This window comes from Moschus berezovskii, chromosome 7, assembly GCF_049115385.1.
Source record: "Moschus berezovskii isolate FMDL1 chromosome 7, NW_MosBer_1.0, whole genome shotgun sequence".
Taxonomy (NCBI): Eukaryota; Metazoa; Chordata; class Mammalia; order Artiodactyla; family Moschidae; genus Moschus; species Moschus berezovskii.
The window spans coordinates 5,394,260-5,410,193 of NC_142466.1; the positions used below are offsets into that span (position 1 = coordinate 5,394,260).

The 15,934-nt window shown below is 39.2% G+C and overlaps 1 protein-coding gene across 1 annotated transcript in view; it reads left to right on the forward strand.

The window, feature by feature from the left end:
- SLC71A2 (solute carrier family 71 member 2) overlaps positions 1 to 9,298 on the forward strand; it is a 142,223-nt gene extending 132,925 nt beyond the window's left edge. The window contains 5 exon segments of the mRNA XM_055427984.2: positions 3,252 to 3,364; positions 4,810 to 4,907; positions 6,672 to 6,814; positions 7,519 to 7,764; positions 7,767 to 9,298. Coding sequence (XP_055283959.2) covers positions 3,252 to 3,364; positions 4,810 to 4,907; positions 6,672 to 6,814; positions 7,519 to 7,764; positions 7,767 to 7,862 — 696 coding nt within the window. The 3' untranslated portion in view covers positions 7,863 to 9,298.
- Positions 9,299 to 15,934: the final 6,636 nt, after the last annotated feature.

The following is a 15,934-nucleotide window of genomic DNA, read 5'->3' on the forward strand; positions in this document are numbered from 1 at the left end:
GTTTTCTGAATGTTGAGTTTCAAGCCAACTTTTTCATTCTCATCAAGAGGCTCTTTAGTCCCTCTTTGCTTTCCTACCATTAGAGTAGTATCATCTGCATATCTGAGGTTGTTGATATTTCTCCTAGTGGTCTTGATTCCAGCTTGTGATTCATCCAGCTCGGCATTTTTCATGATACACTTGGCATATAAATTAAATGAGCAGGGTGACAATATATAGCCCTCATGTACTTCTTTCCTGATTTAGAACCACTCAGTTGTTCCATGTCCAATTCTTACTTTGCTTCTTAACTTGCATACAGGTTTCTTGGGAGACAGGTAAGGTGATCTGGTATTCCCATCTGTTTAAGAATTTTCCACAGTTTTGCTGTTTTCCACACAATCAAAGGATTTAGAATAGTCAGTGAAGCAGAAGTAAATGTTTTTTGGAAGTCCCTTGCTTTCTCTATGATCCATCGAGTATTGGCAGTTTGATCTCTCATTCCTCTGCCTTTTCTGATCCCAGCTTGAACATCTGGAAGTTCTTGATTCATATACTGCTGAAGCCTCACTTGAAGGGTTTTAAGCATAACCTTGCAAGCATGTGAAATGAGTGCAATTGTATGGTAGTCTGAACATTATTTGACATTGCCCTTCTTTGGGATTGGAATGAAATCTGACCTTTTCTAGTCCTGTGGCCACTGCTCAGTTTTCCAAATTTGCTGATGTACTAAGACAAAAACTTCTTACCTATCCTTGCTATTTTCTGCATTCAATTGGGTATATCTCTCCCTTTCTCCTTTGCCTTTCAAAACTTCTCTCCTTTCCTCAGCTATTTGTAAAGCCTTCACAGACAACCACTTTGCCTTCTTGCATTTCTTTTTCTTTTGAAATGTTTTGGTCATTGACTCCTGTACAATGTTACAAACCTCCATTCGTCGTTCTGTAGTCACTCCATCAGATCTATTGAATCTATTCCTCATCTTCATTGTATAATCATAAGGGATTTGATTTAGATCTTACCTGAATGGCTCAGTGGTTTTCCCTACTTTTCTTCAGTTTAAGTCTGAATTTTACAATAAGGAGATGATGATCTGAGTCACAGCCAGCTCCAGGTCTTGTTTTTGCTGAGTGTATAAATCTTCTCCATCTTTGGCTGCAAAGAATATAATCAGATTTCAGTATTGACTATTTGATGAAATCCAATGAGTCAAGTCATCCCTTATATTGTTGGAAGAGGGTGTTTGTTATGACCAGTGCGTTCTTTTGGCAAAAGTCTGTTAGCCTTTGCCCTGCTTAATTTTGTACTCCAAAGCCCAACTTGCCTGTTACTCCAGATATCTCTTGACTTCCTACTTTTGCATTCCAGTTCCCTATAATGTAAAGGACATCTTTTTTTGGTATTAGGTCTAGAAGGTCTTGTAAGTCTTCAGAGAACTGTTTGACTTCAGCTTCTTCAGCATTAGTGGTTGGGGCATAGACTTGGATTACTGTGACATTGGAATGGTTTGCCTTGAAAACGAACTGAGATCATTTTATTGTTTTTATGATTGCACCCAAGTACTGCGTCTTGGACTTGTTTGTTGACTATGACGTCTACCCCATGTCTTCTAAGGGATTCTTGCCCACAGTATTAGATAAAACGGTCATCTGAATTAAATTCACCCGTTCCTGTCCATTTTAGTTTACTGATTCCTAAAATGTCGATGTTCACTCTTAAATCTTGTGCTTGATGACGTCCAACTTGATTCATAAAGAAAACATACCAGGTTCCTATGCAGTATTGTTCCTTACAGCATCAGACTTTTCTTTGATCACCAGATACATCAACAGCTAAGTGTCATTCCTGTTTTGTCCAACCCACTTAACCCTTTCTGCAGCTATTCATAATTGCCCTCTGATCTTCCCCAGTAGCATATTACATTCCTTCCTACTTGGGGGGCTCATCTTCTGGTGTCATATCTTTTTGCCTTTTCATACTGCTCATGAGGTTTTCTGGGCGAGAACACTAAAGGGGTTTGCCATTCCCTCCTCCAGTGGACCACATTCTGTCAGAACTCTTCACTGTGACCCATTCGTGTTGGATGGCCCTGCAGGGCATGGCTCATAGCTTCATTGAGTTATGCAAGCCCCTTCACCACAAGGCTGGGATCCATGAAGGGGCTATATGCTGTTTTAAAGCACTGTAGGCCATGTGGAACACTGTTCTGTGGTAAGTCTTGTCTGGAAGAGAAATGAGAATGCCACAAAATTGTTTTCCCAAAATACCAGAACTGATATACCTCATAGGAATACATTCAGGTAAACGCCATTTACTTTTTAACTGTATTAGTCAGTGTAAATTATGTTAAACTGTCAAGTTGCTTATGATTTTGTTTTTTTTTTAATGTTAACTCTGGTTGGTTAGCCCAGATTCATCTTTTATCTTATCCCCTTTCAGTCTTTCTCACCTACTTTTTTAGCGGAATGGTGGCTCAGACAGTAAAGAATCTGCCTGCAGTGCGGGAGACCCAAGTTCAATTCCTGGGTTAGGAAAGTCCCCTGGAGAAGGGAATGGCAACCCACTCTGGTATTGTTGCCTAAAGAATTCCATGGATAGAGGAGGCTGGCGGGCTATAGTCCATGGGGTTGCAAAGACTCGGACACGACTGAGTGACTAACACATTTTATATTTGTAAAATCATATTTGTATCAATCCAACTTTGTGAAACTGTTAACTCCCACCATTTGGACTACAGGGAGGTCAAAGCAGTCAATCCTAAAGGAAATCAACCCTGAATATTCATTGGAAGGAGTGAAGCTGAAACTCTAATACTTTGGCCACCTGATAACAAAGAGCCAACTCATTGTAAAAGACCGTGATGCTGGGAAACATTGAAGGCAGGAGGAGAATGGGGCAGCAAGAGGATGAGATGGTTCAGTTGCATCACCAACTCAATGGACATGAGTTTGGGTAAACTCCAGGATGCAGTGGAGAACAGTGCAGCCTGATGTGCTGCAGTCCACAGGGTCGAAGAGTCAGTGACTGAACAGCAACAAGCAACATGTAAACAGATTGGGAGGAGGCTAAGGCCCTGAGCCCAAGTCAGTTTGGGAAGCCCTTGAAGCTTCACTCCTTTTGGAGCTGCCTCAGTACCATGTGGTCTCCAAGGTCTCAGGTCAAGTGGGCTGCAGTCAGAGGTTCTTGGTCACCATTAATGGGTTTTTCCACAGAGCTGCCATCACATCTCTGTACTTATGTGATTTCTAATGATTCTCCCCTTTGCTTTGCAGACAGTCTTTCTTACTAGTTTGATGAGATCATTAGGGAATAAGAACACTGTTCTCCTTGGTTTGGGCTTCCAGATGTTCCAGTTAGCCTGGTACGGTTTTGGATCTCAAGCATGGTAAGTCTCTCCGATAGATTCTCATGACAGATTTATCTTTTAGAGGAGCTTGAATTAGTTGGGTGTTCATGCAAAAGAAGCAGGAGTTATTTTACTACCATAGGGTATTCAAAATTTCAAAACCTCTTTAGTCTTAGTTTGATGAAGGGTACAACTAGATAATTCTGCATTATTCAAACAGATTGCCTTCACCTCAACAAGCTTTCAGTGAAATGTTACTTAACTAAATATATGTATCTCTTTCTCCAACCCTCCAAAAAAAGTTTTCTGCCTAATTGTTGAACACATTTGTCAGTTTTTGGTGATAGCACATACAGTCAAAAACAAAACAAGAAAACAAGGGAAAATGACTGATTATGGCAGAATTTACTGCTGTAATTAACTGAGTGACATTGGACAGTGACATAATCTTTATAATATAAAGTATGTGAGTTAGATGAACACTAAGATCTCCTCCAAAAGCTTCTATACCCAGAGGCAGTTACTACTTCTAACAATTAGATTCCTGTTAATAGGAAAGCAAGTCAAATTAAGCCCTGTGGAATAAGAAAAAAAGAAGTGAGTACTGTTTTGTTGTGTGGCAAGTTTCCTTATGTGCCTATTACCAAATACTACAGTTCATATCTTCATTTAAAATGTTTGACTTGGTCTTTATTTTACAAGCAGAAATGAATGACACAGTTTAGAACTTGAAATGCTTTAGGTGGTTAGTGGCAGATTCTTCTTGTTCTTGAAAACCTTAATTTTAGTGCTATGAACTTTGGTTCAACAGCTGATTCTATTGACCTAAAGGGTTTTTCCTTTAAGTAAGGTTATTCCAAGACAGTCTGGCCAAACATATTTTTAGCTCAATTGGCACTGGGCTTTGCTCACACTCACGCTTAATACTAACAAACACATAAGTTCAAAGAAGCATAGGCTCCTTTCATTGAGAGACAGGTCTTAAGGAAGCAGACTTGGAAGTCTGCACGATGCCACCCTGAACTCCAGGTCTCCATTTTTCTGTTGGTTGCACACAGCACTTTACTGAGGGTAGGAAACTGAGCAGCCTAAGGGCAGTTTGGAAGCAAGCCTCTGAAAAACACAGAGAAAAAGGTGGAAAACTAATGAGAAGAAGTGTGGATTTACAGAAACAAGACATCCTCTTGAATTTTATTGAGCTTGCATTTAAAGATGGCAATAGAGAAACCAGGAAGAAAAACATATTTTGACAGGTAAGATAAAGAAATGAAACTTTCCCAGCTCATGAAGTGATCAGTATTAGTATTAACAGTGTGCTGTGTAACTTTCTAGGTTTAAAAAAAAAATTTTCAAAGAGGAAAAAAAAAAAGTACAACTTAACGCAAGAGAACAGAAACCTTTTTGTGCTTTTGCTGCTTGTACTGTGAACAGCACTCTCACTGGGGCTGGCCTGCCCCTGACCACAGCCTGACCTGTCATTGCAGGATGATGTGGGCAGCAGGGATTGTGGCCGCCGTGTCCAGCATTACGTTCCCAGCAGTCAGTACCCTCGTCTCTCAGAATGCAGAGTCAAATCAGCAAGGTGAGGTCACTGTCCCCCTCACTGTTTCTTTCCCTCAGTGGAGATGGACCTGCCAGAAGCATGAGCATCTCTGAGCCTCTTTCCACCTCAGAATAGAAACAGGTTACCGCTGTGTGGTCCCTGCTGAGCAGTCATACCTCTTTACTTTGACAAACAGGAAAATTCTCTTTTCCTTCCTGCTTTGATTTTATACTCATATTTTTGAAATCTGGACACAGCAAGTCAGAATACTTAGAAATACAACTATAAAGTCTCTTTTCAGTTTTGACTCTTCTTTAATGTTACCATCTGAATTTATTATACTCATATTTTAACAAATATCTGTTAAGTAATGATAGACTAGCTAGTAAAACAATGAGTTCTTTATTTAATCACTGTAATCACTGAAGTTTCTTTAATTTGGAATCACTCAAAGTCCATTATTTACTCAGTTTAGAAAATGATTCTTTGAACAGAGAAAGAGCAGATGAATCTGCGTAGTTCTCGATCATTGGACGCAGAGCGAGAGACAAAAGTAAGATGACTGTGTACAGGAGCACTGTAAATGTCTAGACTCTTCATCCTTCCTGTGCCTCTGGCATTCCTATCAGGCACTTCTTACTGCTGAAATTAATTATTTTCCTTCTCCATCACTTAATGGTTTACCTGACTATAGTCAGGAAATAGTGAATTTTAGAAAAAATAATTTTCTATGCCTTAGAGATCTTTAAAAACTTTCAATAAAAAAAACTAGACTGAAAAAGATAGTTTATTGGTTGCACTTATTTTTTCACATTGGAAATTAGCCATTTTATTCATATCTGCTTTTGTTTTTTATTTTTTTTACAACAGATCCATGCTGGTTATCCATTTTAAATACAGCGGTATCACTTGAAGACCTCAGACCTGTGTGTCACCCTGGTTGCGGTCACTTAGTTGACCGCATCCTGGGGAGATGTTGTGGTTGAAGTAAAGGCATGCACTGTCTTTGAAGGACGGGCATTGCCTTGGCTCTGAGAGACTCTTATCTTGTCTCTCAGGGCATGAGTTTGCTTTGGCTTTTTTTATGCTTACATGTATTAATACAAATGTTTCTAAATGTCAGCAAATAAACTTATTAGAACATAATATATTACGTTGAATTATATGTGACCGTTTTTGACTTAGGGAAACATCCATCTCATGATTCAAGCTAATTTTTCACCTGCCACATGAGACACCAGAGATACCTAGAAATTGACACTTCTGGGGTTTTTCAGTGCAGGTCTACTTGGAGTACAGCGATCACTGTGAGGAACAGAATCTGTCAGAAGGCGCTGGAAGCACACAGATTCAGGACACCTATGGACTGACACTTGAGCAGGGATACAAAAGGCAAAGGACAGATTTTTATTGTAAAAGCACCATTAAATAAGTAGAAGATGAAAATCTCAATCCACAAAAAAAGTAAAATTGCCTATAAATTGAAAGTATTAAAATTTTTCATTTTATCATTCTCTGTTTATAGGAAGATCTGTTATTCAGGGGGAATTCAGCCTCAAAGGGATTTTAGAAACATCAGTGTTATTTCATATCCTTATAGATCTTAGGACAGGTACTGAGGACAGCATTATAAGGGCATAGAAAAGAACAAGGGAACACTTGTACAATGAATGGATATCAGTATGATGGGTACTCAGTTCAGCTTAATCAGTATTTTATAGTTTGAAAGAAAGGGCTCTTAAGTCTCCAATCTTGAGATGCTTTTCTGAGAAGACTGACTCCCTTCTCTTTGTTCTGACTTAGGAGTTGCCCAGGGTATCATAACTGGAATAAGAGGACTCTGTAATGGACTGGGGCCAGCCTTGTATGGCTTCATATTCTACATGTTCCATGTGGAACTGACTGAGTTGGAACCAGAATTGATTTCTAACAATGCTGCCCTACAGGTAATTTGATAATAAGCTTAGTTTTTAACAACTGTATCTGATTAGAGCAAAATCTTGTGACCTTAAATTTGGAAAGTGTTCTTATTTTTATAATATTACTATTGTATTTGACAGTAGTAAGTGTTGTGTTCATTGCTTCTTGGGACTAGGGAAGGATCATTTCAGTGATAATGTCTTATGTAAAATATTTGTCTTGCCTTTGTTCAGATTCTGTTTTCACCTACATAATTTCTCTGGTCAGAATGCTGTCCTCTGGTGAAAGTGAGGCCAAATAAAAGATGAAATGACCTAAACTTCCAGCTACAAATTGAGCTAAAGTTCTTTTTCTACCTTTTATTTGCTGTTACGTCCCTCCTTCCAATCTATGTTTAATAGATTTCTGTACAAAACTGGAGTTAATGTTCTTACGTATACAGACTGCATGATCTCTGGTCAAAGGGCAAGATTAGAGATAAACAGCTGTGCTTATGTGTTTGGTTAAGCTGTCGGACAGTGGTGCAGAAAGCAGTGATTAGTTGCCCTCCATTATATTCCAGACACCAGGCTTTGTTAGAATTTGCCATGACAGTTAATGAACATTTGCTAATGAGAAAATAACTCACTTTTCAGTGGTGTGGTTTTTATTTTTTTGGTTTATCCAGTACTAATTTTAGTTTGAAAGGCTAACCAAGTTCTTCATCTTCATTTGTTTCCACACCCACCAGGGAGCTGTCATCCCAGGCCCACCATTTTTGTTTGGGGCGTGTATAGTTCTTATGTCTTTCCTGGTTGCTGTGTTCATCCCTGAGTACAGTAAAGGCAGTGGGATTCAAAAGCACAGCAACAGTATCAGTGGCAGCCTGGCCAGCACTCCAGCACGGGGCAGCGATGAGGACATTGAGCCACTGCTGCAAGACAGCAGCATCTGGGAGCTTTCTTCCCTCGAAGAGCCTGGGCATCAGTGCACTGAGCTGTAAACTCTGCAGAAAGGACTCTGGACACCATCTCTGAGAGCCATGGGGGAGCCACACCACATGGAGACTTCATGGTGCTGGAGCGGAGATACTAATGGCACCCTTCAGGGCTGAGTTTGAGCAGTCACCACCTCCATCCCTCTGTCTTCCTCCCCTTCCTCCTCCTGTGCCTCTTCCACTATTCTTTTCCTTTTCCTTTCATTATACATTAGAACTAAATAAAATTTGAAATATTATACTTTTCTGCAAATAATATGCAATTCTCAAAGTTACCTGGGATCTGCATTCAGAAACTCAAACAGAAGAAGTCATCTGTGATAGAAATGATGACTTTCCTTTAATAATGTCAGTGTAGGAGTGATCATGTCCTTTCCAAAGGTGCACGATTGTAATACAACTGCTGTCTCTGACAAAATTTAAGATAAAAAATCTTATATTTTCTCCTCTCCTGTTCCTCTGAACTGTGTGCATTTATCCCATAGCAGTTTGTGAGTGGCTGCTTCAGGAGTCACTCAGCATCAGGGATCTGTTGCCTTTGTTCTAAGATCAGCAAAAATCTAGTCTCACTCTGCTCTCCTTCTCTGCTTCCTATTCTTGGCTAGAATGAGATTCAGCATATATACCTCTGGACAGTGACAATACTGATTAGTATTATTCAATACCTTTATCAGAGGAGGGAAACATTTTTAATAAATCTAAAACATGAAGAACTAGCAGTTCGGATTTCTGGACCTAATGTCTTGGTTAGATCCATGGCGATTTTACAGAAGAAAAACATACGTCAGGCATGCTGGTGGCAACATAGAAATTGGAGGGTACTTGTAAGAAGGTTTTCAACAATGTAAACATTCCTAAGTGAAGATGAGAGTTAGTAACTGGATACCAGTGGAGTTTATATCCAAGTTTAGACTCATGTAATGTTTTATTACTATTTACTCCCACCCACATATCCTGTGTCCTGCTTTTCAGTATTTCTCATTCATCACATCCCTACCTTAACTGTTTTATGTAGACATTTGTTTTCAGTCTTTATTTTCATCTGTTATCTGCCTTTTGAATCTCATAGGAATATGCACAGCAAATCCCTTTCTAAAATATGGGTTTAAGAAGCTCAGTTTCACAAGTGTCTTGCTAATTTTTCAAGATGTTTTATGGACAAAGAAGACTTTACAGATTTATGTGTATTTTGCTGCACGAGTAAGTGGAGCATTAACTAGGGCCCATCTTTAACATAGCACTCCTTTGAAAGTTTTATAGGCATGAAATATATGTAGCTATATCATAAGGAGTCTTAATTTTTTTGATGGGGTGCTGTGTAAATCTTGTATTTATAAATATAATGAAAGTATTGACAGAAAAAATATATATACAACTTTTATAAAGGATTGTGTACTGACTGAATACATTTAAAAGAAAATATATTTTGAAACCCGTTCTGCTATGAACAAAGATAACATATCTTTTTTTACTATGCTGTTGGTTTTTAAGTTAAGCTTCCTAATGCATAATAAATTTGCAATGGATACTTTTATGTCTTTTGTATTTCTTTAATGCAAATGGTACCATTGATCTTTAGGTTCTCCTTTGGGTGACTTTCAACTAAAATAAGTTTTTAGTCCTTAAGCTAATGCAAAAGATGTATGTATTTTCAAAATTAGTTTCATTTCAAAATCTTCGAAATGAGTTCACAACTTTTTAAAAATTGTTTAAAAAGCAAGGATACAAACAGTTACTTGTACACCCGTGTTTATTAGCAGCATTATTCACAGTAGCCAAAAGGTGGAAGAAATCAAGTGTCCGTTGTTGGGTGCGTGGATGAAGAAAATATGGTATATACACAAATGGAATATTATTCAGCCTTTAAAAGGATTCTAACACATGTTACAACATGGATGAACCTTGAAGATGTTATGATAAGTGAAATAAGCAGGATGCATACTTTTGTCACAAAAGGACAAATACTGTATGATTCCACTTATATGAAATATCTAGTCAAATTCACATAGAAAGTAGAATAGTGGTTGCCAGGACTTGGGAAGTGGGAAGTTATTATATAGTTTCAGTTTGGGGCTTTCCCTGTGGCTCAGTGGTAAAGAATGTGTCTGCAATTCAGGAGATTCAGGAAATATGGGCTTGACCCCTGGGTCCGGAAGATCTCCTGGGGGAGGAAATGGCAACCCACTCCAGTATTCTTGGCTGGAAAATCCCATGGACAGAGGAGCCTAGTGGGCTACAGTCCATGGAGTTGCAAAGATTTGCAAGAAAAGTTCTGGTGGTGGATGGTGAGGCTAGTTGCACAGCAATGTAAATGTACTCAATGCCGTTGAACTAACCTAAAAATGGTTAAAATGATCCACTTTATTATTAGGTATATCTTGTCAAAATTTTTTTAAAACTTAGGTAGATTTTTTTTAGTTGAGATAGAAGTCCAATTCAGTGATGTTTAGTTTATTCACAAAGTTGTACAACTGTTAACATCAATTCCAGAACATTTCCGTCATCCCAAAAGATAGATCCCATCCCCATTAGCAATCATTACCAATTTCCTATCCCCTGGAAACCAATAATATACTTTCTGTGTCTGTAGATGTGCCTATTTTGAATTCATATAAATGGAATCATACAGTATGTGACATTTTGTGTCTGACTTCTTTCACATACCATGTTTTCAAGGTTCATCCATGTTGTATCATGAGTCAAATTTTATTCCTTTTTAAGGGTGAATATTCTATTTTGTGCGTATACCAAATGCACAAAATGGACTTTTCCTTTATTGATAATATCATTTAGTATTTGGATGGTTTTCACTTTTAGGTTAATATGAATATTAATCCACTGTGAACATTCTTGTCCGTGTTTTTTGGTGAGCATGTCCTCTTAGGTATATGTCAAGGAGCAGAATTGCTAGGTCATTTAGTACTGTTTAACCATTTGAGGAACTGACACAGCAGCTCCACATTTTACCATCCTGTCTGTAATGTCGGAGAGCTTAATTTCTGTGTATCTTTGCCAATACTTGTTCATTTCTGTTTTGTTCCCGGTTGTTTGTAGACATTCTAGTGGGTTTTGAGCGGTATCTCATGGTTTTGATTTGCATTTCCGTAATGACTAATCGTATTGAGCATCTTTTTGTGTCCTTATTTGCCATTTATATAAACTTTTTTTTTTTTTTTAAGAAATGTCAGTTCAAATCCTTTGCCTATTTTTGAATCAGTATGATGGTTCTATTGTGGAGTTGTAAGAGTTCTTTATAAATTCTGGACACAGTTCACTTCAGTCACTCAGTCGTGTCCGACTCTTTGCAATCCCGTGAACTGCAGCACACCAGGCCTTCATATCCATCACCAACTCCTGGAGTCCACCCAAACCCATGTCCATTGAGTTGGTGATGCCATCCAACCATCTCATCCTCTGTCGTCCCCCTCTCCTCCTGCCCTCAACCTTTCCCAGCATCAGGGTCTTTTCAAATAAGTCAACTCTTTGCATCAGGTGGCTAAAGTACTGGAGTTTCAGCTTCAACATCAGTCCTACCAGTGAACACCCAGGACTGATCTCCTTTAGGATGGACTGGTTGGATCTCCTTGCAGTCCAAAGGACTCTCAAGAGTCTTCTCCAACACCACAGTTCAAAAGCACCAATTCTTCGGCGCTCAGCTTTCTTTATAGTCCAATTCTCACATCCATACATGACCACTGGAAAAACCATAGCCTTGACTACACAGACCTTTGTTGGCAAAGTAATGTCTCTGCTTTTCTTTTTTTTATTTATTTCAGTTGGAGGCTAATTACTTTACATTATGGTATTGGTTTTGCCATACATTGACATGAATCTGCCCTGGGTGTACATGTGTTCCCCATCTTGAACCCCCTTCCCACCTCCCTCCCCATCCCATCCCTCTGGTGCTATCTAGGTTGGTCATAACTTTCCTTCCAAGGACTAAGTGTCTTTTAATTTCATGGCTGCAATCACCATCTGCGGTGATTTTGGAGCCCAGAAAAATAAAGTCTGACACTGTTTCCACTGTATGCCATGATCTTCGTTTTCTGAATGTTGAGCTTCAAGCCAACCTTCTCACTCTCCTTTTTCACTTTCATCAAGAGGCTTTTTAGTTCTTCTTCACTTTCTGACATAAGGGTGGTGTCATCTGTATATCTGAGGTTATTGATATTTCTGACAATCTTGATTCCAGCTTGTGCTTCTTCCAGCCCAGCGTTTCTCATGATGTACTGTTTATATAAGTTAAATAGGCAGGGTGACAATGTACAGCCTCGATGTACTCCTTTTCCTATTTGGAACCAGTCCATTGTTCCATGTCCAGTTCTAACAGTTTCTTGCTGACCTGTTTACAGGTTTCTCAAGAGGCAGGTCAGGTGGTCTGGTATTCCCATCTCTTTCAGAATTTTCCACAGTTTATTGTGATCCACACAGTCAAAGGCTTTGGCATAGTCAATAAAGCAGAAATAAATGTTTTTCTGGAACTCTCTTGCTTTTTCGATGATCCAGTGTATGTTGGCAATTTGATCTCTGGTTCCTCTGCCTTTTCTAAATCCAGCTGGAACATCTGGGAGTTCACGGTTCACATGTTGCTGAAGCCTGGATTGGAGAATTTTAAGCATGACTTGACTAGCGTGTGAGATGAGTGCAATTGTACGGTAGTTTGAGCATTCTTTGGCATTGCCTTTCTTTGGGATTGGAATGAAAACTGACCTTTTCCAGTCCTGTGGCCACTGCTGAGTTTTCCAAATTTGCTGGCATATTGAGTGCAGCACTTTCACAGCATCGTCGTTCAGGATTTGAAATAGCTCAACTGGAATTCCATCACCTCCACTAGCTTTGTTCGTAGTGATGCCTTCCAAGGCCCACTTGACTTCACATTCCAGGATGTCTGGCTCTAGGTGAGTGATCACACCGTTGTGATTATCTTGGTCGTGAAGATCTTTTTTGTACAGTTCTTCTGTGTCTTCTTGCCACCTCTTCTTAATATCCTCTGCTTCTCATAGGTCCGTACCATTTCTGTCCTTTATTGAGCCCATCTTTGCATGAAATGTTCCCTTGGTGTATCTATTTTCTTGAAGATATCTCTAGTCTTTCCCATTCTATTGTTTTCCTCTATTTTTTTTTCTTTTCATTGACCAGTGAGGAAGTCTTTCTTATCTCTCCTTGCTATTCTTTGGAACTCTGTGTTCAAATGTGTATATCTTTCCTTTTCTCCTTTTCTTTTCACTTCCTGTCTTTTCACAGCTATTTCTAAGGCCTCAGACAGCCATTTTGCTTTTTTGCATTTCTTTTTCTTGGGGATGGTCTTGGTCCCTGTCTCCTGTACAATGTCACAAACCTCCGTCCATAGATGAAGCTCTTTGTCTATCAGATCTAGTCCCTTAAATCTATTTCTCACTTCCACTGTACTCACTGTACACAGTACTCTTGATCGAATGTATAATTTGCTAATTTCTCTCATTCTGTGGGCTCTCTTTTTACTTTCTTGATTGTGTCGTGATGCACAAAAGTTTTAGTGTTGATAAAGTCCAGTATATTCGGTTTTTTTTTTCTTTTGGGTGCTTTATTTGGTATCCTATCTAAGAGTTTAGTATCAAGTCCAAGGTTATGAATTAACAATATGTTTTCTTCCCTGGCGGCTCAGAGGTTAAAGCGTCTGCCTCCAATGTGGGAGACCTGGGTTTGATCCCTGGGTCGGGAAGATGCCCTGGAGAAGGAAACGGTAACCCACTCCAGTATTCTTGCCTGGAGAATCCCATGGACGGAGAAGCCTGGTAGGCTACAGTCCACAGGGTCGCAAAGAGTCGGACACGACTGAGCGACTTCACTTTCTTTCTTTCTTTCTTTCTTTCTTCTTCTAAAAGAGTTTTATAGTTTGCACTTTCACATTTAGTTCTTTGGCCTTTCTTGAACTTACTTTTGTATGTGGTGTGAGGTAAGATTTCAGTGTCATTCTTTTTTGTACATGAGTATTTAGTGACTGAGCATCATTTGTTGAAGAGGTTCTTTCCCCACTGAATTGTCTTGGCACCCACTATTGATAATTTAGTGGACAATGATGTATGGGTCTATTTTTGAGCTTTCTTATCTGTTGGTCTATTTTTCTATCCTAATGGCAGCAGCGCACAGTTTTGATTACTGTAGCTTTATCATATTGAGTTTTTAGATCAGAATGTATAAGTTCTCCAATTTTGTTCTTTTTAAAGGTTTACTGACTAGTCAGTGTCCCTTGGAATTCCTCACGAATTTTAAGACCAACTTTTCCATTTTAGGGAGGGGAAGGTAGTTGGTATTGAAAGAGTTAATTCTTAGGTAGATTGATAAGAAGTCTGGGGGTCCCCAGGAGGAGAAAAGAACAAATGTTTTTTTTCCTACTTTCCTTCATGTTAGTCACATAAAACATTTTTTAAGCCCAGAGCTAATGATTATACAATGAAACATTTCATCTTGCTTAGTTTATTTTTCCTTAAACTTTGTACAAGTGATTATATAACAACAAGGTGTCTTGCTTGAGGACATGTTTCTCTTCAGAACCTTCTGACTAATCCTGTCATCTTAAAATGTAAATTGTGGGAGTGGGTATGGTAGGACCTTTACAAACTTGAGACATTCTTTTGATTTATTGTTAATAACCAATTGAAAAAGTATATAGCTCTCTTGCTAATACTAGTAAGGGGGCATTCTCCGTCCCCCTCCTGATGTCTATGTCAGAAGCTTTCTGCCCTTTTTCACTGTAGTAAAACTTTTGCCACACAAAAGCTCTGAGTGATCAAGCCGGTCCCTGATCCTGAAGCTAAATCTTTAGAGATCACCACCTTAAGCTAACAGTATGTTGCTAAGGATTGCAGAGTACATCATGAGGAACACTGGGCTGGAAGAAGCACAGCTGGAATGAAGATTGCCAGGAGAAATAGCAATAACCTCAGATATGCAGATACCACCACCCTTATGGCAGAAAGTGAAGAGGAACTAAAAAGCCTTTTGATGGAAGTGCAAGAGGAGAGTGAAAAAGTTGGCTTGAAGCTCAACATTCAGAAAACAAGGATCATGGCATCTGGTCCCATCACTTCATGGGAAATAGATGGGGAAACAGTGGAAACAGTGTCAGACTTTATTTTTTTGGGCTCCAAAATCACTGGATGCTGATTGCAGCCATGAAATTAAAAGACGGTTACTCCTTGGAAGGAAAGTTATGACCAACCTAGATATTATATTAAAAAGCAGAGATATCACTTTGCCAACAAAGGTTCGTCTAGTCAAGGCTATGGTTTTTCCTATGGTCATGTATGGATGTGAGAGTTGGACTGTGAAGAAAGCTGATCACCAAAGAATTGATGCTTTTGAACTGTGGTGTTGGAGAAGACTCTTGAGAGTCCCTTGGACTGCAAGGAGATCCAATCAGTCCATTCTAAAGGAGATCAATCCTGGGTGTTCATTGGAAGGACTGATGCTAAAGGTGAAACTCCAATACTTTGGCCACCTCATGCGACGAGTTGACTCACTGGAAAAGACTGATGCTGGGAAAGGTTGGGGGCAGGAGGAGAAGGGGACGACAGAGGATGAGATGGCTGGATGGCATCACCGACTTGATGGACATGAGTTTGAGTGAACTCCAGGAGTTGGTGATGGACAGGGAGGCCTGGCGTGCTGTGATTCATGGGGTCACAAAGAGTCGGACACGACTGAGCGACTGAACTGAACTGAACTGAACTGAACTGAAGATCATTTTGGGTTTATACATTAAGCCTTCCTACCCATGAACTTGGAGTGTCTTTACATTTAATTTCACTTTTAGACTATTCATTTCTCATGTGTAAAATGCATCTGATTTTTGTGTGTTGATTGTGTATCCTGAAACTTTGTTGAATTTATTGGCTCCAGTAGTTTTGGTTTTTTTTTTTGGTGTGTGTATATGTGTATTACTCTTAAGAATTTTCTGTCTTAAGGATCATGTCCTCTCCAAGTAGATAGTTTTCCTTTCCAGTTTGGATGTCTTTTATTTATTTTTCTTGCCTGATTTTCTGACTAGAACTTCCAGTACATCTTTGCTTTCTGTCTTCTTTATCTTAGAAGGAAAGTTTTCAGCTCTTTACCTTTAAGTGTATTCAGTTCAGTCGCTCAGTTGTGACCGACTCTTTGCGACCCCATGAATCACAGCACGCCAGGCCTC